This window comes from Eulemur rufifrons, chromosome 15 (assembly GCF_041146395.1).
Source record: "Eulemur rufifrons isolate Redbay chromosome 15, OSU_ERuf_1, whole genome shotgun sequence".
Taxonomy (NCBI): domain Eukaryota; kingdom Metazoa; phylum Chordata; class Mammalia; order Primates; family Lemuridae; genus Eulemur; species Eulemur rufifrons.
The window spans coordinates 2,540,294-2,562,551 of NC_090997.1; the positions used below are offsets into that span (position 1 = coordinate 2,540,294).

Consider the following 22,258-nt stretch of genomic DNA (forward strand, 5'->3'; position numbering starts at 1 on the left):
GGGGAAGGCCTGTTCCTCTCCAGACAGAGGGAATATATTTGGTATTTGCTCCCTTGAACTGTAACAACCTATTAGGACATAGAATGATTCCATGAGTGCATGTGTGAATCCTGTCCATGGTGACCCTAAAAATCTGCACACAGGACCCTTTCCTACTGAGGGGTGGGGATCACAGCAGCTCCACTTCCAACTGGTCAGTGTCAACTAGAGGATATCTGCCCCACAAAGATCATCCCTCTGAGAGAAGCCTTGGGTCAATGGAGCTAGTTTGAGACTTAAACAGGTTTGGCAGCCTCTCCCCTGCCTCTCTTTTCTCTCCTACAGCTTTGTGGCTACAGCTGCCCTGATCATCAATATTGACTTTGCCTGGCTGGCATGGCTACCCACAGGGTATCTTGCTTTAACTTCCCAGGTGACAGGCAACACTACCCTCTCCTGGAACCATCCAGCAATGCCTCATGGATCTGAGGCCAGGGCTGCACCCCCAAGTCCTGCATCACAGGTTTCTCTCCCATCTCATCTCCCTGTCCTTGTTTTTCTCCCATTTCAGTATCTCCCCTTTCCTTCCCTAGGCTTCTTTCCACTCCCTCCCCTTCCTGGGCTTGGTAAACCAGTCTCTAATCTCTTCACACCCTAGATTGGAAGGTGTGTCCCTCTCTGACACTCCCCAGAGCTGTCACCAACCTTCTCCAGGTTTCCATAGCTCCATTGCTCAACAATTTGCCAGGGGTAACCATTAACCCAGCCCTTAACTCTGCTCCACCACCTTTCTCCCTGGAGGGAATTTTCCAATCACTGGTCAGCACAGCCAGGTCATCTCACTCCCACCATCTTTCCTAACCTCTTGGGAAGGAGGAATCTCCTTATCTCAGGGTACTGAGAACAAAGCTGGGGAGGAAGGTGCATTTTAAGGGACTTTTAAAAAGTATTTATTGGTTTATTTCTTTCTCCCTCACAATCTCCTCCCCGCCTACCCCCAACACACACACATACACACTAATAAGCTTTATGGAGCAGAGACTTTATTATGTCCACCGCTTTAAATCTATCCCCTGGCCCAGAGTAGGCACTAAATAAATAGTCGCTGAATGTATGCATGCTACCCCTCTGTCCTTAGGACTGTGTATGTGTATGTAGGGATATGGACATGTCCCAATAGTAGGTGGTGTTCTGATCAGATCTACTTCTCTCTGCCAGAATTTGGTGTAATTCCAATGCTTCCACCTCCGCTTGAGCAGCCCAAATAATACATTAGGCACTGTAATACCTTTGTGAGAGTGGTCATGGCTTGCACCCAGGAAACAGGCAAAGTAGGGTTGAGACAGGAGTCCCGATTATTTCCGCTTATAAATTTAAAAAACTTGCGTAGCTCTTACTTTGCCAGGCAGTGTTCTAAGCTCTTTCCAAATATTAACTCAGAGGGTACAATATTAACTTAGAGTTGTTGTTGGCATGGGTTGAGTCAATGTTGCTTATCTCCACTCTCCAGGAAAAAAATAGTGCCTCTGGCCCTTTAAGGTCGGCCTCCTCCGCATACCCACCCTCAACGCCCCCAAGACTCCTTCCCCGGGCGGGGACTCTAGTTCGGCTTCCGACCTTCTCGCCCGCTCCCGCTGAGCCAATCAAAGCCCAGAAACTCTGAGACCGGAGGCCCGGCTGCTAAACAACTACGGAGGGCGGGAAGTTTGAACGTTCTGGACCCGCCTCGAATGAGAATAGGCCAATCACTGTCCAGACTTTTCAGCCTCTGCAGTTCACTCCTCCCTCTCGCCCTGTCGGATCTCTAGGCTGGATCCGGGTATCTCCGACCGATAGCGGCTGGGAGGGCGGGGCGTGTGCGTGCGCACCTCGCCCACGCGCTGGCGCCAACCCTCACCGCGGGCTCGTGGCGGTTGGTCAGTGGGGTGGTGTGGCTCACGTCGCGACCCAGGTGACAGAAAAGGCGGGAAAACGCCGCGAGTTGGCGGCAACTAGGGGAGGAGGGAGTCCAGAGCGTGAGACGTGATTACCAGAGGCAGTGAAGTTGGACGTGCACAGCTCGCTCACTGGGCCTCTCAGACGATCTCCTTCCAAAGTACAACCTCCGCGTGACAGAAATGAGGGTGGGGCACGTAACTGACAAGTGCCCTCTCAAAATGCCCCCATCCCTGTCACCACAGCTTTCCAGGCCCCTCTCAGCCCTCTCGCAGAAGGTCTCAATGGGACTTGCATTTCTGCGCGCCACCTTACCCCAGCCTCCTCGTGGGTGAAATGTCACTTCTGAACTGCCTTCACTTTCCGCATCCGCAGAGCCTCATGGCCTCCTTAGGAGCGACCCCAGGCAGGACGCCGCAGGGACCGGAACCGGGGGCGACCTCTGTCAGCTTTCCCAGCCCGGGCCCCAGGGAGGCACAGCAGGAGAACGACGCCGAGGAGGAGCTGGCCGAGGTCTCTGGGGGTGTGCCGGAGCTCCAGTCGAGAGAGCAGGGAGTTGACGGGAATGTTAGAATAAAAGGGGGTTGGGAAGAGCTCGGCAACTCTCTTAGCTCTGCTGAGCGTCTGTTTCACATTTACTAAGTGGGGGTGATGATGCCTGTCCCAGAGATTTGATACAATGATTAACATTTACACACATAAATAATGTAGTGCTTTTGGTTGTCACTATTCTCCACCATTCACAGAACAAAAGTTTGGTATTTAAGTCTTCCACAATCTTCCATTACTGTCCCTTTCCACATTTACTGTAATGTAGTAAATGACACTACCAAAACGTCCCTTGGCCTGACCCTGGATGTGTGGACTTCCTCGGGTTGCTCCTACCCATTAGAATACCTTTGCCTCATCTCTGCACGGTAAAAATCCACCTGCCAATGGTCAGATGGTGACAACTGTGGAAATAAAGACAACAAAATGAGGGTGAGAAAGGTTAACATGAAATAAACATGGCAATAGCCTACACTTATGAATGATTCAAATATTAGTTTTCTTTCTTCCTCACTGGACAGATCCATCTGTGTGTGCTGTGGAATGCAGGATACTTGGGCATTGCCTACTATGACACTAGTGACTCCACCATCCACTTCATGCCAGATGCCCCAGACCACGAGAGCCTCAAGCTTCTCCAGAGAGGTGGGGACAGAACCATGAACTCTCCTACTCTCTGGGGTTGGAAGTGTGTTTCATACATGTGTCCTTACCTGACCATCTTAGTCCATTTTGTGTTGCTATAAAGGAATACATGAGGCTGGTAATTTATAAAGAAATAAGATTTATTTGGCTCACAATTCTGAATGGCTGGAAAGTTCAAGATTGGGCATCTGCACCTAGTGAAGGCCTCAGGCTGCTTCCACTCATGGCAGAAGGGGAGGTACCACGTGCAGAGATCATATGGTGAAAAGAGGAAGCAAGAGAGGGAGGGGGATGCCTCCCTCTCTTGCTTAAGCCATCCTCCCACCTCAGTCTCCAGACTAGCTGGGACTACAGGCATGTGCCACCACACCCAGCTAATTTTTTAAAATTTTCGTAAAGACAGAGTCTTGCTATGTTGCCCAGGCTAGTCTGAAACTCCTGGCCTGTAGCGATCCTCCCACCTCAGCCTCCCAAAGTGCTGGGATTATAGTCATGAGCCACGACACCTGGCCAACTTTTCTAAATCTCATTCCTGACTCTTACCTATGTTCCCATTGTGCAAAGCACTCCCTATCCTTAGAGGGAGGAAGTAAGTTTTAGAGGGGGAAAGGGGTAGCAAGAGGAGGTTATGGGTTCTCTCTTAGACAAACATAAAGATCCTTTAACTCATGTGGTCTCTGTTCTCCTTCCAAGTTCTGGATGAAATCAATCCCGAATCTGTTGTTACAAGTGCCAAACAGGATGAGAATATGACTCAGTTTCTGGGGAAGCTAGGTAAGGACTGGGGAAGGGAGAGAGAGAAAATGGAGAAGAACTAATGTATGGAATATTATAAGAGGCTAAAATTGGGTGAGAGGGAGGGTCAGACAGAGAGAGAAGGACTGAGATGTACAGAATAATGGCCCTTTCTTTGCCTCCCCCACAGCCTCCCGGGAGCACAGAGAGCCTAAGAGACCTGAAATCATATTTTTGCCGAGTGTGGATTTTGGTATCTCTTTCCTTTTGCTTTGTACAATCACCCCTCCAGTGTCCCAACCTTTTCTCCTAACTCCACCCCCATCATCAGAAATCTTCCCTCAGCCTTATCTCATCCTAAGCCTTTGTTCTTTCCATGCCCGGTGACCAGTCTCCCCAAGATCTCTTTTCCTCCCTACCCTTTAATAATATGCAGTTTATTGTGAAGCCCCTGCTTAGGCATGTCTAGGGATGAGGGCCTACCCTAAGAGGGAATGGTGATACTTTTTTGGGACAGGTTTGATGGTTGGAATTTTCCCCATGAAGCCAAAGCCATATATCACCAAAAAAAAAGGCACTGCCTCAGCGATGATCCATAAGGCACTTTCATAGCCTTTCCAGGTTTACAATAAGGACAGAGAATGTTTAATTAGATGTTGAAGCATTAGTGTTATTAGTTCCTCTATAAATACAATTTTTTTTTACCAAAATCCCCAATTCCAGACAGATATCTTATTCCCTTGAACCATGTATCTTTTTCAGATTGTGCTCTCAGCCAAATATCTTTATATTATATGTAGACTAAAAAGAGAATTAGACTAAGAGCCTGCAAATTTGGTTCTTGCTTCAGCTTTCTGTTAACTGCCAGTGTGAGCTTGAGTAAGTTACATTATCTCTCTTGCTTCTATTGTCCCATTCTTAAAATGGGATGAAAAAATTGGGCTATAAAATTTGGCTTAAAATGGGATGAAAAAATTGGGCTATGAAAAATAATTTCCTCCTCTTGCCTTCCCCAAATAGGTCTGGAGATAAGCAAGCAGCGCCTCCTTTCTGGAAACTACGCCTTTATCCCAGACTCCATGACTGCCACTGAGAAAGTTCTCTTCCTCTCCTCCATTATTCCCTTTGACAGCCTCCTCACAGTGAGATGGGTCCTGGGAGGGCTGGGAGGGGGCAGCTTGGAGAAAGGTACAAGAACCTTAGTCCTGGGGTTGAGTTCTGTTGGGAACTGGCCCAGCCCTGGAAAAGAGCCATTTTCCCTGGTGTTGTGCAGCCCCCAGGACATTAGGATTTACCTCAACTCCACTGCTGATTCCCTCCCAGGTTCGAGCACTTGGAGGGCTGCTCAAGTTCCTTGGTCGAAGAAGAATTGGGGTTGAACTGGAAGACTGTAATGTCAGCGTTCCCATCCTGGGCTTTAAGAAATTTGTGTTGTAGGTGATTCATCCTAACCTCAGTCAAAGTAAGGTCGGGGTGGGAGGGCGGTGGGCAGTGACCCAGTGGGCAAAGTGCTCTAGGACACACAGGAGAACCCGAGAGGATGTGGAGCTCTGGGGAGAAGATGGGGGCAATATTCAGGGAGTGGGGCAAAGGAGGTGGAGCTTTGGAATTAACTCAGACTCCTCATACCCCAACCACCTTCCTGCTGGTTTTCTGTCCTCAGGACCCATCTGGTGAGCATAGATCAAGACACTTACAGGTAAGGAGGTGGAGGCAGGCTGCCACCTCTGGGGAGGGAGAAGGATTAAGTTTAAAGCTCTCATAATCCTAATGAGGCTCTAGTTTCCCTAATCCTGGGGCTATTAAGATCTCTCTTCCTGAAGAAAGGGGAGGGGGGTGAGGAGGAAGAAAAACACATAGGTATCACCTTCCTTTTCTAAAGGGAGAAACTGAGGTACAGAAAAGTGAGGGACAAACTTTATGTCAAGATTTGATCTCAGGAGGATATCCCCAGCCCCATCCCATTTTCTCAGTCCTCAATTCCCATTCCCTTGAAAAATCCAGATTACCCTGAACTACTCCATTTCTCCCTGACAGTGTTCTACAGATTTTTAAGAGTGAGTTTCACCCCTCGGTGTACAAAGTGGCCAGTGGACTAAAGGAAGGGCTCAGCCTCTTTGGTAGGTGTGCCCCATTCCTCATCTCACACTACAGAAACCTGCCAGAAAAGCAGTTGGCTCCACAGATGTATCCCAGCTCTTCTCTTGCCACTTCTCTCCCATCTTCAGATGTTTCTTCCACTCCAATCCAGGTTTTTTTTTTTTTTTTTTTGAGACAGAGTCCCACTCTGTTTCCCGGGCTAGAGTGCCATGGCATCTGCCTAGCTCACAGCAACCTCAAACTCCTGGGCTCAAGCCATCCTCCTGCCTCAGCCTCCCGAGTAGCTGGGACTACAGGCACACACCACCATGCCCGGCTAATTTTTTCTATCTATTTTTAGTTGTCCAGCTAATTTCTTTCTATTTTTAGTAAAGACGGGATCTCGCTCTTGCTCAGGCTGGCCTTGAACTCCTGAGCTCAAACAATCCTCCTGCCTCGGCCTCCCAGAGTGCTAGGATTACAGGCGTGAGCCACTGCGCCCGGCCTAACCCAGCTTTCTTCACCTCTTTGTACCCTCTCTGAGCTTGAGCATCTCCCCGTGCTCCATAGCTATACAGGTTGTTTGCATATCAGTTGTTCTTTCACCAATTCTATGTTTCTTTCCTGGGTTTGTATGAATGTTTCTACTACTTGGGCACCTGTTAGGGACTTTGGGAGGCCCTATGTATAGAGGAGAACTACGCAACTGCTCAACTGCCTGCGTTTGATTTGCATAGTCTTTATCAGTTGCCTGGCTTAAAGGTATATTAGGGACATTGCCGAAAGTATGTCAGTGAGTTGTGTCCAAGTTTTATGTAAGTGTGTTGAGCTCTTTGTGAGTTTTACCTAGGCCTGCCTTGTGTATTTTTCTGGCTGAGTGTTTCTGTGAGTGTCCATCCCTCCCCCCATGTCCATATACAGTAATCCTGGCTCAGATTTGTGGCCAGGCAGGCACCAGCTTTGGCTGCCATTGTGTCCTGTATCCTGGCCCCCCAAGGCAGCCTGCCCAATACCAGCACCTCTGAAGAAAGGGGAGGGGGGTGAGGAGGAAGAAAAACACATAGGTATCACCTTCCTTTTCTAAAGGGAGAAACTGAGGCACAGAAAAGTGAGGGACAAACCTTATGTCAAGATTTGATCTCAGGAGGATATCCCCAACCCCATCCCATTTTCTCAGTCTTCAATTCCCATTCCCTTGAAAAATCCAGATTACCCTGAACTACTCCATTTCTCCCTGATGCCTCAGTTTAGACACATACACATGTCCCATTCCCTGCCTCTACCCTCCCCCCACAGGAATCCTCAACAGATGCCGCTGTAAGTGGGGAGAGAAGCTGCTCAGGTGAGTGGGTCTCACATGCATGCTACATGCTAATGATGAGTTCCATGTACCCACTACATACTGAGGCCTACTAATAGCAGTATACAGATTCTCACACACACCACCCCATTGAGCAGTAGTGAAACAACCGCCCTTTACTGAGAACTGGCTAAATATATTTCATCCTTACAACAGCCCCATGTGGTAGCTCGTATTATTCTCATTTTTTGTTGTCAGCACAGATACACATACACCTATTGATGATACACAGACGTGCACACACAAAGCAGCAGAAACACAACCGTAAAATGCTACTGTAACTCAGAGTAATATCTTTTATTATAAAAGACAAACTTCACATTTCCTTAATGACTCTGAGATTGTTTCTCTAGTTTCTAACTCCATATGTGGCATATTAATTGTGTATCATTGCCACCTGCGCTTTTCACAGGCCGCTCAAACTCAGTGCATCTAGACTGATACCCACGACGTATTCGTCTTCCTGGGTTCCCTTTTCAGGCTAATGGCATTGCTGGCAGTACAGCTTCTCAAGCTATGAACCTTGAATTGATGCTTCTCCCTCAACTCCCACATTCAGTTGTTCACTAAGGCCTATTAATTCCATCCTGAAATGTCTCTCCCAGCCATCCTTTTCTCTCTCTTTCCATTGCTCTAATTCTGGCTATGATCTAACCTGGAGCATTGCATTTGCCTCCAAATTGGTCTCTCTGCCTCAAATCTCTTCTTTTTCTAATTCATCTTTCATTCTAAAGTATGTGTCATTCCAAAATAGAGATCTAAGCATATCACTCCACTTTCAAATGCCTTAAGTAGAAACAAACAAAATAACATAAACCTCAGGAGGATTTTCCATTACCTTCAGGATGAAGATTAGCATCTTTAGCAGTGTAGTGTTCAGGGTCTTTCCCATTCCCCCCAATTTTAATTTCTAGGCTCTTCTTCCGAAGCCCCTTTAAGTCCTTTCCTACTGGATCTGCTGTATATTCCAGTCATTTAGGGCCACTTGCCGTTATGGAAACACATGATGCCTGTGTTTGTGCTGTTCCCTCTGGAAAGTCATACCCCTGTTCACCTGTCAAAATCTTACATCCTCTTTAAGGTGCAACCCAACTATTACCTTTTTTTTTTTTTTTTTTTTGAGACAGAGTCTCGCTCTGTTGCCTGGGCTAGAGTGCCGTGGCATCAAGCTCACAGCAACCTCAAACTCCTGGGCTCAAGCGATCCTCCTGCCTCAGCCTCCTGAGTAGCCGGGACTGCAGGCATGTGCCACCATGCCCGGCTAATTTTTTTTCTATATATATAATTTTAGCTGTCCAGATCATTTCTTTCTATTTTTAGTAGAGACAGGGTCTCACTTTTGCTCAGGCTGGTCTCGAACTCCTGACCTTGAGCGATCCTCCCGCCTCGGCCTCCCAGAGTGCTAGGATTAGAGGCCTGAGCCACTGCGCCCGGCACCTCCCCCCCCCCTTTTTTTTTTTGAGACAGAGTCTCACTCTGTTTCCCGGGCTAGAGTGCCATGACGTCAGCCTAGCTCACAGCAACTTCAAACTCTTGGGCTCAAGCAATCCTCCTGCCTCAGCCTCCCAAGTAGCTGCCACCATGCCCAGCTAATTTTTTCTATATATATTTTTAGTTGCCCATATAATTTCTTTATATTTTTTTTATTAGCGACGGGGGTCTCGCTCTTGCTCAGGCTGGTCTCGAACTCCTGAGCTCAAACAATCCACCTGCCTCAGCCTCCTAGAGTGCTAGGATTACAGGTGTGAGCCACCGTGCCCGGCCCGACTATTACCTTTTTGATGAAGCTTTCACAGGTACCTTTAAGGAGATCGAAGTGCACCTTCCTTGTGCTCACATAGTGCTTGTTTATGTTTTTCTAGTTCCACTGTCACATCAGGTTAGAATTAGAAGTCAGTGAATCTGCTTGGCTCCGTAGCTGTGCACTTTGTCCAGTGGCCATTCCTGTTACCTCAGTGCCTGACACATGACCTTTTACATAGGAGCGCTCAGTGAGTGAACACAGTACATGAATGCAAGCGTATGGGTCACATCATCTCTAAAAACTCAGAGTGGAAACCTTTGCTAGCCTACAGGTACACAATCCCTTCCCCACTTCACCTGCCCTGCAATGTGTGTCTTTTAGGGATTAATTTAGGATAATCTCTGAGGTCATCTCCAGATAATTGGTGGGGTAATTTAATTACCCACACATTCTCCAGTGCCTCCGGTGTAGATCTCTACTCTCAACCAGGGATGGAGGGAAGGAATTCTCAGTGAAGAGGTGGGGCTTAAAGGTGGGGAAGGAGTGCAGATTCCCCAGATGGGATCCAGCAGGGCATGGAATCATATAACCTGAATGATGAAATAAGGACCTAACTAGCCTAAAGCAGGACAGGATACAAAGAAGGTAACTGAATGTCACGGTATGTGCTAAAGAGCACTGTCCTAGCATTCTGAAGACCTGAGTTTGAGACTCAGCTGTAATTTTCACTACCAGATGACTGTGAATAAGTTGCTTATCCTCTAATGGCCTCATTTCCTTGGCTGTAAACTTAGGGAGTTTGGCTTGACTAAGGTCTCTCCTGGCTCTAGCAGATCATGAGCCAGAAATACCTATGTGTTTCACAAGAAAGTCTGCTTAGTGAGGCTCATGTGCTCTCCCAAGTGGGGATGGGTATTCACAGTCTGATCTACACTGCTGTGGCTGAAGCCCTCAATGGTCAAGGAGCACAGGTACCTAAAACCCACCCTGAAGCCATATGGGTGCTCCGCTTCATTCTACTCTGGGGAATTCTAACCCTGAGTAACTGGCCATAGACTGCAATGTGAGATACAAATTCTGAGGCCCTAGTGTCTTAACAAATCGGCTTTTTTTTTTTTTTTTTTTTTTGAGACAAGATCTTGCTCTGTTGCCAGGGCTAGAGTGCAGTGGCATCATCATAGCTCATTTGCAACCTCAAACTCCTGGGCTCAAGCAATCCTCCTGCTTCAGCCTTCCAAGTAGCTGGGACCACAGGTGTGAACCACCATGCCCAGCTGAATTATTTATTTATTTATTTATTTATTTGTAGAGACGGGTTCTCGCTATTGCCCAGGCTGGTCTTGAACTCCTGGCCTCAAGTGATCCTCTCTGCCTCAGCCTCCCAAAGTGCTGGGATTACAGGCATGAGCCACCATGCCTGGCACACATTGGCTTTTTTTTTTTTTTTTTTTTTTTTTTTTGAGACAGAGTCTCACTTTGTTGCCCAGGCTAGAGTGAGTACCGTGGCATCAGCCTAGCTCACAGCAACCTCAAACTCCTGGGCTCAAGCAATCCTGCCTCAGCCTCCCGAGTAGCTGGGACTACAGGCATGCGCCACCACGCCCGGCTAATATTTTCTATATATTTTTAGTTGTCCAGCCAATTTCTGTCTATTTTTAGTAGAGACGGGGTCTTATCTTTGCTCAGGCTGGTCTTGAACTCCTGACCTCGAGTGATCCGCCCGCCTCGGCCTCCCAGAGTGCTAGGATTACTGGCGTGAGCCACCACGCCCGGCACACATTGGCTTTTATATAAAATGGCTGCTCAGTTTTATGTAGAAAAGAATCTGCAGGCTCACAAGTCCTTATAGAGTCTCACATTCTTCATAGCCATAGGAAGATAGGGACACCCAGAATTGGACAAACACAGATGAGACATTATTTCTGTATACTCATGTATTTTAATTTATTAGGAAATACCTCCAACATGCAAAAAGATAATAATAATAGTAATAGTATAAACCTCTGAATATCCACCAGCCAATTTTGGAATAAGATGTTGTTGAAGCCCCTTAAATGTCCCCCATCCTTCTTTATTCTCTGTAGAGATGACCATTATTATGAATTAAAGGCTTATCATTCCACACGGGATAGCTACATACTTTCACAGAAAGGGCACAAAAAGGCGAATGTCTGTTCTATTAATTAGCTTTCACAGCTAATATAGACACTTGCACAGCTAAATACAGACATACAAACTCATACTGACTCACCCTGTCCTACTCAGCCAGAGAGAGAGCTGCAGTGCTGGCACACAAATACCTCAACACACTGCTCTCCCTCTAAAACATTGACAAGCTCCGCCACATACCCACACGGAATGACACATGGTCTTATCCATCAAAACCGTGATATGCAGACACAGTCATGCTCTCATCCAGAGATTTTCAGTAGATACACATAAACATACCCGCATGGATAGGACACTACATTTGTCACTACATTCCTGTAGCGTGTCACGGATACATACTGCCACAATCCCCAGGGACCTGAAAACACACATTTTGGCTAATTGAGATCAAGACAATGATGAGGACAGATGTAATTTCTAGTCCCCTCACCTCAACTCTCACTTCCAGGCTGTGGTTCAAACGTCCCACTCAGGACCTAGGGGAACTCAATTCCCGTCTGGACGTCATTCAGTTTTTTCTGCTGCCCCAGAATCTGGACATGGCTCAGATGCTGCATCGGCTGCTTGGTCACATCAAGAACGTGCCTGTGAGCTCTGGGTTGGGGGCAGGGAGGTGGCGGAGGAGGTTGCGGGGCCCACACTGGACACTGAACTGGGTTTCTGAGGGGCATTACAGTGTGGGAGGGAAAACAGTGGCTGTCACCTTGTCTGACTGTAGCTGATTTTGAAACGCATGAAGTTATCCCACACCAAGGTCAGCGACTGGCAGGTTCTCTACAAGGTAAGGCCTCCCTTCTTGAATGCCAGAAGTCCAGGTTAAGCCCCTCAGCTTGTCTTCCAGACCCTCTGTACTTGGGACACCCTGTTCAACTTTATTCCCATCACTTTTTAAAAACTTTGTAGGCCGGGCACAGTGGCTCACGCCTGTAATCCTAGCACTCTGGGAGGCCGAGGCAGGAGGATTGTTTGAGCTCAGGAGTTCAAGACCAGCCTGAGCAAGAGCAAGACCCCGTCTCTACTAGAAATTAGAAGGAAATTATCTGGACAACTAAAAATATATAGAAAAAATAGCCGGGCATGGTAGCACATGCCTATAGTCCCAGCTAGTCGGGAGGCTGAAGCAGGAGGATTGCTTGAGCCCAGGAGTTTGAGGTTGCTGTGAGCTAGGCTGATGCCACGGCACTCTAGCCCAGGCAACAGAGCAAGACTCTGTCTCAAAAAAAAAAAAAAAAAAAAAATTAAAAACTTTGTATTGGCCGGGCGCGGTGGCTCACGCCTGTAATCCTAGCACTCTGGGAGGCTGAGGTGGGCGGATCGTTTGAGCTCAGGAGTTCGAGACCAGCCTGAGCAAGAGCGAGACCCCATCTCTACTAAAAATAGAAAGAAATTATATGGACAGCTAAAAATATATATAGAAAAAATTAGCCGGGCATGGTGGTGCATGCCTGTAGTCCCAGCTACTCGGGAGGCTGAGACAGGAGGATCGCTTGAGCTCAGGAGTTTGAGGTTGCTGTGAGCTAGGCTAACGCCACGGCACTCACTCTAGCCTGGGCAACAGAGTGAGACTCTGTCTCAAAAAAAAAAAAAAAAAAAAAAAGAAAAACTTTGTATTGTAGAAAATGTCAAAAACATTTAGAGAGAATAATATAATTAATCCCCATGTGTCCACCAATGCAGCCTCAATACTTTGACTCATGCCAATCTTGTTTCATCGATATCTTCTCCCACTTTCCCCTTCTTGGATTATTTTGAAGCAAAATTCCAGTATTATATAATTTTATCCATAAATATTTCAGTATGATTTCTAAAAGAAAATTATTTTTATTTGTGTATGTATTTTTTTTTTTTTTGAGAGAGAGAGAGAGTCTCACTCTGTCACCAGAGCTAGAGTGCTGTGGCATCAGCCTAACTCACAGCAACCTCAAACTTGGCTCAAGCAATCCTCTTGCCTCAGCCTCCAGAGCAGCTGGGATTACAGGTGTGCACCACTGCACCTGGCTAACTTTTACTATTTTTAGTAGTGATGGGACCTTGCTCTTGCTCAGGTTGGTCTCCAGCTCCTGAGCTCAAGCGATCCTCCCACCTCAGCCTCCCAGAGTGCTAGGATTACAGGTGTGAGCCACTGCACCCAGCCAAGAAAATTATTTTTTAAAAGAATAACAATGCCACTGTCTTACCTAAAAAATTAATATAATTCTTTAATATCATCAAATATCTGATATTTAAATTTATAATCATCTCTTCAATGTCATGGTTTTATTACAGTTCATTTAATTAGGATCCACATACAGTCAACATATGGCAATGGATGGGATGATGGCTCTTTAGTCTCCTTTAATCTGTGGGTTCCTTCTCCATCTCACCTCCCTCATTCTCTCGCTCTCTCTTTTTTTCTTCCCCTTGCAAGTTATTTGTTTATCTTTTTTTTTTTTTTTTTGAGACAGAATCTCACCCCGTTGCCTGGTCTAGAGTGCTGTGGCATCAGCCTAGCTCACAGCAACCTCAAACTCCTGGGCTCAAGTGATCCTTCTGCCTCAGCTTCCTGAGTAGCTGGGTCTACAGGCATGCGCCATCATGCCCGGCTAATTTTTTCTGTATATTTTTAGCTGTCCAGATCATTTCTTTCTATTTTTAGTAGTGACGGGGTCTCGCTCTTGCTCAGGCTGGTCTCGAATTCCTGACCTCGAGTGATCCACCCGCCTCAGCCTCCCAGAGTGATAGGATTACAGGTGTGAGCCACCGTGCCTGGCCTCAATACTCTTTCATAATGGAGGAACATAATGTCTGATATGTCTGTCTCTTTGTAATGTTAGCAGCTTCTGATGTTTAATACCTAAATCCATTAATTCTTTAGGGATTACCAAGTAGTGTTATTCTAAGTCTGTCATTCCTTCTTCATTAATTAGCCAGAAATTTCTGTAAAGAGAAACTTCCTCTCAACTATATTTGCTTACCCAGTGATAGAATTCATATAGAAATGTAGAAAATTGGCCGGGCGCGGTGGCTCACGCCTGTAATCCTAGCACTCTAGGAGGCGAGGCGGGAGGATTGCTTGAGGTCAGGAGTTCGAGACCAGCCTGAGCAAGAGCAAGACCCCGTCTCTACTAAAAAATAGAAAGAAATTATCTGGACAACTAAAAATATATATAGAAAAAAAATTAGCTGGGCATGGTGGTGCATGCCTGTAGTCCCAGCTACTTGGGAGGCTGAGGCAGAAGGATTGCTTGAGCCCAGGAGTTTGAGGTTGCTGTGAGCTAGGCTGATTCCATGGCACTCTAGCCTGGGCAACAGAAAAAAAACAAAAAAACCTTTATTAAAAAAAAAAAGAAATGTAGAAAATTGCTTTTTTCCCCCCCTCGTTTATCACCCGTCAATATAGTCAATTAGTTTCCTAAGATCCTCTAAAGTAGCCAGTGAGTTTTTTTGTTACTGTTGCTGTTGTTTTAGTATCATTACAAACTTATGGGTTTACGCATGTGTTTCAATCGCTGCATTTTAATTCTTCTTTTTTCTTATTTTATATTTTTCTTCCTTTTAAAACCTAAGTTAGAAACATTTTAATTCTTTATATGTGTTCCAATTATTCCATCTTTGGCCAGTGAGAGCCTCTTTATGTTGGCTTCTGAGCCTTTGAAATATCGCTTCCCTGCTCTCTGGTCTGCCAAGGCGTATCAGATACACTGTCTGCATCACCTGCTTCTCACCCAGAATCAGACATTTCTCCAAGGAGCCCTGGGTTCTTTTAGAGGGGAGGGATATTTCAGTAGCACAGTCTGGAGGACAGAAGGTGCTCAGTATGTTTTGCTTATTGCTTTTAGGCCTTTCCTATGGACAGATCTAGGAAATTTAGAAAATAAAATAAAATACACGATAAATTGGTACTGGTACCACTAATTCGAATTCAGAACCACCGGGTTCTTACCTCCTATATTTCTTTACTTCCTCAATATTTCCTTTCTTCCACGCTGAAAATTCTGGTTCTCAGTAACACCAGGAATGATAAAATTAGGTTATCATTCATTTGCTTTTCCTCACACTACATCCACAACAATCTTAGAACTGCAATACCAGCACTACTACCAACTATATGATTACTGAAAATTGTTTTTTTTGTCTTTCTTTTTTTAGGAGTAGGGACAGTTCTTTTTGTCTCCACTAGGGATATACAGTCAATTACTGTGTTTTAGTCACCTGGAATAGTTTCTTTCTATGTGGTTATGTTGCTACTTGGATATACATTATGTTCATTTGTTCCATCCTATTTTTGATTTTTAGGAGTTATTTTTTCAAATTTTACTTGATTTTATAATTATGTAAAATATTTACATAGTTCCAAACAAAGTGTACTTAACTAATTCTGGCTTCTATCCTTGTCGTCTCTCACCACTTTTAGATAACTTTCTTTTTTTGAATTTTAAGATTGATCCTTCTATTGTTTTAACTATTTATTTTTTAAATAATCGAGACAAAGAAAAGTTGCAAAAATTATAGAGTCCTCATATAGCCTTTCATCCAACTTATAGTAGCTTTGGTCATTGGGAGTTCTTTCATGTTGGGTTTTTTTTTTAGAGATGAGGTCTTTCTTTGTTGTCCAGACTGGTCTTGAACTCCTGGGCTCAAGTGATCCTCCCACCTCAACCCCATTTATTAGCTAGGACTGTTGGCTCTGGTTGGCTTTTTTTTTTTTTTTTGAAACACAGTCTCACTCTGTTACCCAGGCTAGACTTCCGTAGCATCAGCCTAGCTCACAGCAACCTCAAATTCCTGGGTTCAAGCGATCCTCCTGCCTCAGCCTCCCAAGTAGCTGGGACTGTAGGTGGAAGCCACCACACCTGGCTAATTTTTTCTATTTTTAGTTGCCCAACTAACTTTACTATATTTTTAGTAGAGATGGGGTCTTGCTCTTGCTCAGGCTGGTCTCAAACTCCTGAGCTGAAGCAATACTCCCACGTCAACCTCTCTGAGTGCTAGGATTTCAGGCGTGAGCCACCACACCCAGCTCTGGCTGGCTTTTGATATGCCCTTTTGACATGTTCTCCAATTCTTTTTTTTTGAGCACTTCCTAACTTTTTTTTACTTTAGACTCATCTTGTGTTTTCCTTCCCCAGCCCTGGAGTCAGTTTCTCTAAGGAGCCCTGTTACTTTTTGGAGAATGGTATAAGAAACCAAGATCTGGCTTCTAGGTGTAGTTACTGCTCCTGGGGTATCTGACACTTCTTCTAGGCCCTCACCATAGATGGTGCTGGGAAATATATGTATGTATACTAACCCATGCACACACATCTATATTCCTGTATCTGTCTATAATAAAGAAACCCTGAGTTCGTAATGATATTACTGATTCCAGTCCACTACCACAGGGTTCACTCTAGACTTTTCCTCCTTTCCTTATTTGTACCTTCTTTCTCTGATAGTGAGAAATGTGGTTCTCATTATCTGCAGTACATATGCTTAACACATAAAGTAATCTCAGTTTTTAAAAATATGAGTAGACACGTATGACTATTTGTATCCTCCTTTCCCACTGCTTCTTAACATTACCCTCTGCTTCAGCCAGGCTGCATTTCAGCCCTCTGCCTAGGATACCCACCGTGCCCCTGCCCAGGAGAGTGTGCTGGTGAAAAGCCAGACACCTGGGTTCAAATCCCAGCTCTCCCATTTACTCGCTGTGAGACCCTGAGGAAATTACATCACCTCTTTGTGCTTTAGGTTGGTTATGTGTAAAATTGAGATAATAGTAGTTCCTACCTCATAGGAGTATTTTGAGCAATGAATGAAATGAACACATGTAAAAGGTTAGAACATTGCCTGCACAGAGCAAACAGTCCGTAAATGTTAGCTCTTATTCCTACCACTGTTCATTAGCCCATGCATGCTCTTGCCCTCACACACAATTCCTGCCTGCCTGCCTTCATAGGAGCCTTATTTAAAGCCCAACTCATTTCCTTTTCTCTGCAAGGACATCCCAAACTATCTTAGCTACAGAATAAGACTGTATTAGTCTTACTCTCTGAACTTCCTTAGTAATTTGAGTCAGTTTTACAACTTGGGCAGTCTCTCTTATGGTTAATCATTGTTTTTGCTACTTGTTTGTTTCCATCATGGCTAGATTATAACCCCTTTGATTTAAATGCTTTATACATCCCCTGCCACAAAGTAAGGCACCATAAATGTCCAAGGGATTGGGTCTGTCCACTCAGTCTAATCCGTAGTTAGACTGGCTGCCTCAGGTCTCTAACCTTCACCCTGGGGAACTAACTCTCAATGGCTCCCAGCCTTCCTCTCTTCCTGCTCTCCTTTATCCCAATGCCGCCATTGCCCCTCCTCACATATACCTCTTCCCTGCCCTTCATAGCCGTGTTTCTCTTTCTTCCTCCTCTATCCAAACTCTTTCTTTGGGAGTTTGTGCAAACCTCTATCAAAGCACTTACCACCTTATTTTTAAATCTTTAGCATGTATTTCTGTCTTCCTTACTAGACTGAGAGCTCATCTGGGACAGGGACCATATCTTAGTTGTCTTTGTAGCCTCAATGTTTATTACAGTACCTGACACATAGTTTTATAGATGCCATTTTCTCTCTCACTGTTCCTTTTTGCCTTTGAGAGCTCTCTTTGTTATTGTGCTTTTCCATGGTGGTCTTTGTTCTTGTGCGTCTGTGTCCCCTCACCTCAGCCCAGCCTGGATGCAGGCCCCTTCCTCGATGCGTTTCTCCCATAGACTGTGTACAGTGCCCTGGGCCTGAGGGATGCCTGCCGCTCCCTGCCCCAGTCCATCCAGCTCTTTCGGGACATTGCTCAAGAGTTCTCTGACGACCTGCACCACATCGTCAGCCTCATTGGGAAGGTGGTGAGTGGAAGGAAAGAGGCAGCGCACCTGGGGAGGTTGGACTAGAGCGGAGAGGGACTGGGGCCTGGTTCTCCACGGGGAAGGCTGTGTGGGAGAGGGGGAAGCATGGGAGATGTTGAGGTCAGTTGTGTGGCTAGAGAATGGGATGATGAGAGAAGGTGGCAGAACTTCAGGGAAGTGCCTGAAGGGTGAGGGTAAAGCAGGACTGTAGGGACAATTGGGGCCCAAGGAGAGCCGAGGAACAGGACAGAGAGAGGGGGGCTGGCTGCTGGGAAACTGGACTTCTTATCTCCACAGGTGGACTTTGAGGGCAGTCTTGCTGAAAATCGCTTCACAGTCCTCCCCAACATAGATCCCGAAATTGACGAGAGTGAGTGTTGGGTGTGCGGATGGCCTGGGAGCCCTGGAACAGGAGCCTGCGCAGTGATGGGGCACCATCCTTGGCAGGCAGTCACCACAGCTGGGGATCGTCATAGCAACCAGGCAGGAACCTCACTTTGGATATCCATATCTTTTCCACCCTCCTAGAAAAGCGAAGGCTGATGGGACTTCCCAGTTTCCTCACTGAGATCGCCTGGAAGGAGCTGGGAAATCTGGACTCTCGTATTCCTTCATGCAGTGTCATCTACATCCCTCTGGTGAGGGCAGGAAAGTGGGTGTAGCCTCCAGGAGAGGGTCTTTTAGGGGAGATATTAGGCCTATGAGGGATATATTGGTAAGTAAGGAAACTTAGGGGAGCCTGAAGAGCATGAACACCTTTTGGTGAGGACACAGGGGTCTCTGGGCTTCCTCTGCAGAGAGAAGGTGCCCAGTAGGTCTCCTAGCAGGAGAGTAGAGTATCTCCTCTTCACTGTCCCCAGATCGGCTTCCTTCTTTCTGTTCCCCGCCTGCCTTCCATGGTAGAGGCCAGTGACTTTGAGATTGAGGGACTGGATTTCATGGTAAGACCCTCGACCTCTATAGGGAGGGGATAAGGAAAATGAATCAGCAGCTGAGGAAGGGCCGTCCCCCATTAGCACTGCCCAATGTGGGATCTCTCTGTAGTTTTCTCCGAGCTTTCCATCTCTGAGACAAACGAGAGAGAAGTCAGGATGGGGGCTGGAGGTGGCGTTAGGTGGAAGAGGAGAGGAGGACCAAGAGATACAAAGCCCGTGGCTTTGACCTCTTGTACCCAGTTTCTCTCAGAGGAGAAGCTGCACTATCGTAGTGCTCGAACCAAGGAGCTGGATGCTTTGCTGGGGGACCTGCACTGCGAGATCCGGGGTGAGGAGAAGCCAGAGGCTGAAGGGAGCGAACAGCTCGCCGATGCTTCCCTTGCTGCTGTCTGTCTCTCTCGCTCTGACTCTGCATCTTTTCAGCTGAATGTCTCTGGGGGTCTCAGACGGTATCTGCACACCTGTTTCTAGGTCCCTCTGGGGACCTCTGCCTCTCCTTCACTTTCCCCTGGATCTGACCCCTCCCTCACCCCCTGCAGACCAGGAGACCCTGTTGATGTACCAGCTGCAGTGCCAGGTGCTGGCGCGGGCAGCTGTCTTGACCCGGGTATTGGACCTTGCCTCCCGCCTGGACGTCCTGCTGGCTCTTGCCAGTGCTGCCCGGGAATATGGCTACTCAAGACCCCGTTACTCCCCCCAGCTCCTTGGGGTACGAATCCAGAATGGCAGGTGAGAATAGAAGGGGAGAATAGAACCCCAAAGGCCCCATCCTCTGGGGTTCATCTATCTGGATCTACTGGCCACGTGAGGTGCCTTTCCACCCACTGCAGACATCCGCTGATGGAACTCTGTGCCCGAACCTTCGTGCCCAACTCTGCAGAATGCGGCGGGAACAAAGGGAGGGTCAAAGTCATCACTGGACCCAACTCCTCGGGAAAGAGCATATACCTCAAACAGGTGAGAAGCCCTACAGCCTGGGCACCTGGCATCTTCTCCATCTTCTCCACCCCCCCTGCTGGCCAACCCAGGCCCCTACAGCTCTCCTCCCCTGTGTTCCAGCCCCACCTGTCATGAAAAGACCACCAGGCACAGCCCGGCTCTTCCACCTCACATGTTCTCATTCTCTACTGAGGGAGAGCCGTGCTCTCATGAATCTTTCCATGGCTTGAACTCCCTGCACCCACCTCTGAACAGGCACATGCCATCCCGCAGTGTGCCTCTGCCCACTCCCCGGGGCCCCCTCACTGACTCTAATGAGGCGCTATGATCAGGCTTGGGGGAGGAGAGGGACAGGGTGCGCTATGCCCGTCTCTCTTTGATCTATCACTCATGCCCTCAGCTGAGCCTCACTTTCACCTCACCCACAGCACCAGGCCCCAGCCCTGTCCCCTCCCCTCTTCAGGTGGGCTTGATCACATTCATGGCCCTTGTGGGCAGCTTTGTGCCAGCAGAGGAGGCCGAAATTGGGGCAGTAAACGCCATCTTCACCCGAATTCATAGCTGCGAATCCATCTCCCTTGGCCTCTCCACCTTCATGATCGACCTCAACCAGGTCAACGGGAGCAAAGGGAGGTGGGACTGGGGTGGGGATAATGAGGAAGGAAGCCCTGAAAATGCTCAGAACGGAATGCAGTCCCTCTGCTGCATGCCCTGCACTGGGGTGGGGAGCACCCAGGCCAGAGACGGGAGGAATCAGCCCCGCAAAACTTTCCTGAATCTTTGCTTCTTGCGGGGCACTGCTGGCAGTGGAAGGATGAACAATCGCGCTCCTCACCACGGGAACCCGCAGTGCAGCAGGGGCACCGACGCAGCTTCGTTCCTGGGCAGACTGTGGTCAGTGCACCACAGGCCTCAGATACTAACGAACCTTTCCCTCGTCACCCCCTGCCCGGCAGGTGGCAAAGGCAGTGAACAATGCCACTGCGCAGTCTCTGGTCCTCATTGATGAATTTGGAAAGGGAACCAACACGGTGAGGGGACAAGCTGATGAGGAAAGGAGGGAAGAAATGGAGGAGGATGAAGGAGGGGGACGGGGAGGCTGGGCCCTGGGAAAACAATAGGGATGTGTGGACAGAAAAGAAACAGAAAACACTAGGAAGGGAAAGGCCAGGGCAGGTGCAGGGGGCACGTGGGGTCCCCACGGCTCTGCACCTTCACCTGTGCCCTCTGTGCAGGTGGACGGGCTCGCACTTCTGGCCGCTGTGCTCCGACACTGGCTGGCGCTTGGACCCACGTGTCCCCACATCTTTGTGGCCACCAACTTTCTGAGCCTTGTTCAGCTACAGCTGCTGCCACAAGGGCCCCTGGTGCAGTATTTGGTGCGGAAACCAATCTAGGCCCCAGGAGTCCCTAAGCTGAGCATCTCCCAGGGGGGCATCGGCTTCTCTATAAGAACAGCAGTTCCCTGGGCACAGAGACCACATCCCTTCCCGTTTCTCACTCCCCACAGGGACCGGCCAAGGGTTTCAGGGCAGGAATCAGGTGATTGAGGACACACTATCCCCTTTTATTCTCTTTTAAGGCCATGGAGACCTGTGAGGATGGGAACGACCTGGTCTTCCTCTATCAGGTTTGCGAAGGTGTTGCCAACGCCAGCCATGCCTCCTACACAGCTGCCCAGGCTGGGCTTCCTGACAAACTCATTGCTCGTGGCAAGGAGGTGACAAGATCTGAATATCCATCCGCCCCCACCTCAGGGCTCCCTTCCACTGGCCTGACTCCTCTTGGAGATCTCGGTTTCTGGACCCACAGGATTTCTCACCCTTGTTTCCTCTTCTCTTCCCAAACACCCCACTGCCATCCCTTCCTCCTTGTCGTTCCTAGGTCTCAGACTTGATCCGCAGTGGAAAACCCATCGAGCCAGTCAAGGAGCTGCTAAAGGAGAACCAGATGAAAAAGTGAGTGTGTGGCCTCCGTGTCTTCACTCTCTCGAGCATCTCCTGCAGCTCTGTCCTCTTTCCCAGGGGCTCAGCCAGCCTTCTCCAGCATTTTGCCCTTCAGAGACCCATTCTTTCTTTCTGAAGTCCCTAAATCTTCAAGGCGCTGGGTTTCCTGTGCCACAGCCTCTCCCCTCTGCGCAGAGACTCAGTTATCCATTCTCCCATAAATCTTGCTCTTCTCTCTCCCATTCAGTTGCCAAGCTTTAGTGGAGAAGTTTCTGAAACTGGATTTGGAAGACCCTAACCTGGATTTGGACATTTTCATGAGGCAGGAAGTGCTGCCTGCCGCCACCGCCATCCACTGAGAGTCCTTCCTGTGCCCTCCCCAAACCCCTGAGACC

General features: G+C 47.6%; 1 protein-coding gene across 1 annotated transcript; it reads left to right on the top strand.

Annotated features, from left to right (window-relative positions):
* The first annotated feature begins 1,912 nt into the window (after nucleotides 1-1,912).
* MSH5 (mutS homolog 5) lies at nucleotides 1,913-22,234 on the top strand. Its single transcript, XM_069487572.1, has 25 exons — nucleotides 1,913-2,192; nucleotides 2,290-2,427; nucleotides 2,985-3,108; nucleotides 3,802-3,882; nucleotides 4,034-4,096; nucleotides 4,864-4,985; nucleotides 5,167-5,276; nucleotides 5,507-5,542; nucleotides 5,881-5,963; nucleotides 7,219-7,264; nucleotides 11,644-11,782; nucleotides 11,914-11,976; nucleotides 17,915-18,043; nucleotides 18,341-18,413; nucleotides 18,572-18,681; nucleotides 18,904-18,984; nucleotides 19,219-19,306; nucleotides 19,518-19,707; nucleotides 19,809-19,935; nucleotides 20,381-20,530; nucleotides 20,874-20,948; nucleotides 21,153-21,296; nucleotides 21,500-21,637; nucleotides 21,802-21,875; nucleotides 22,111-22,234. The coding sequence occupies exons 1-25, from the start codon at nucleotides 2,097-2,099 to the stop codon at nucleotides 22,220-22,222; spliced, it is 2,592 nt and encodes an 863-aa protein (XP_069343673.1). The 5' UTR covers nucleotides 1,913-2,096; the 3' UTR covers nucleotides 22,223-22,234.
* Nucleotides 22,235-22,258: the final 24 nt, after the last annotated feature.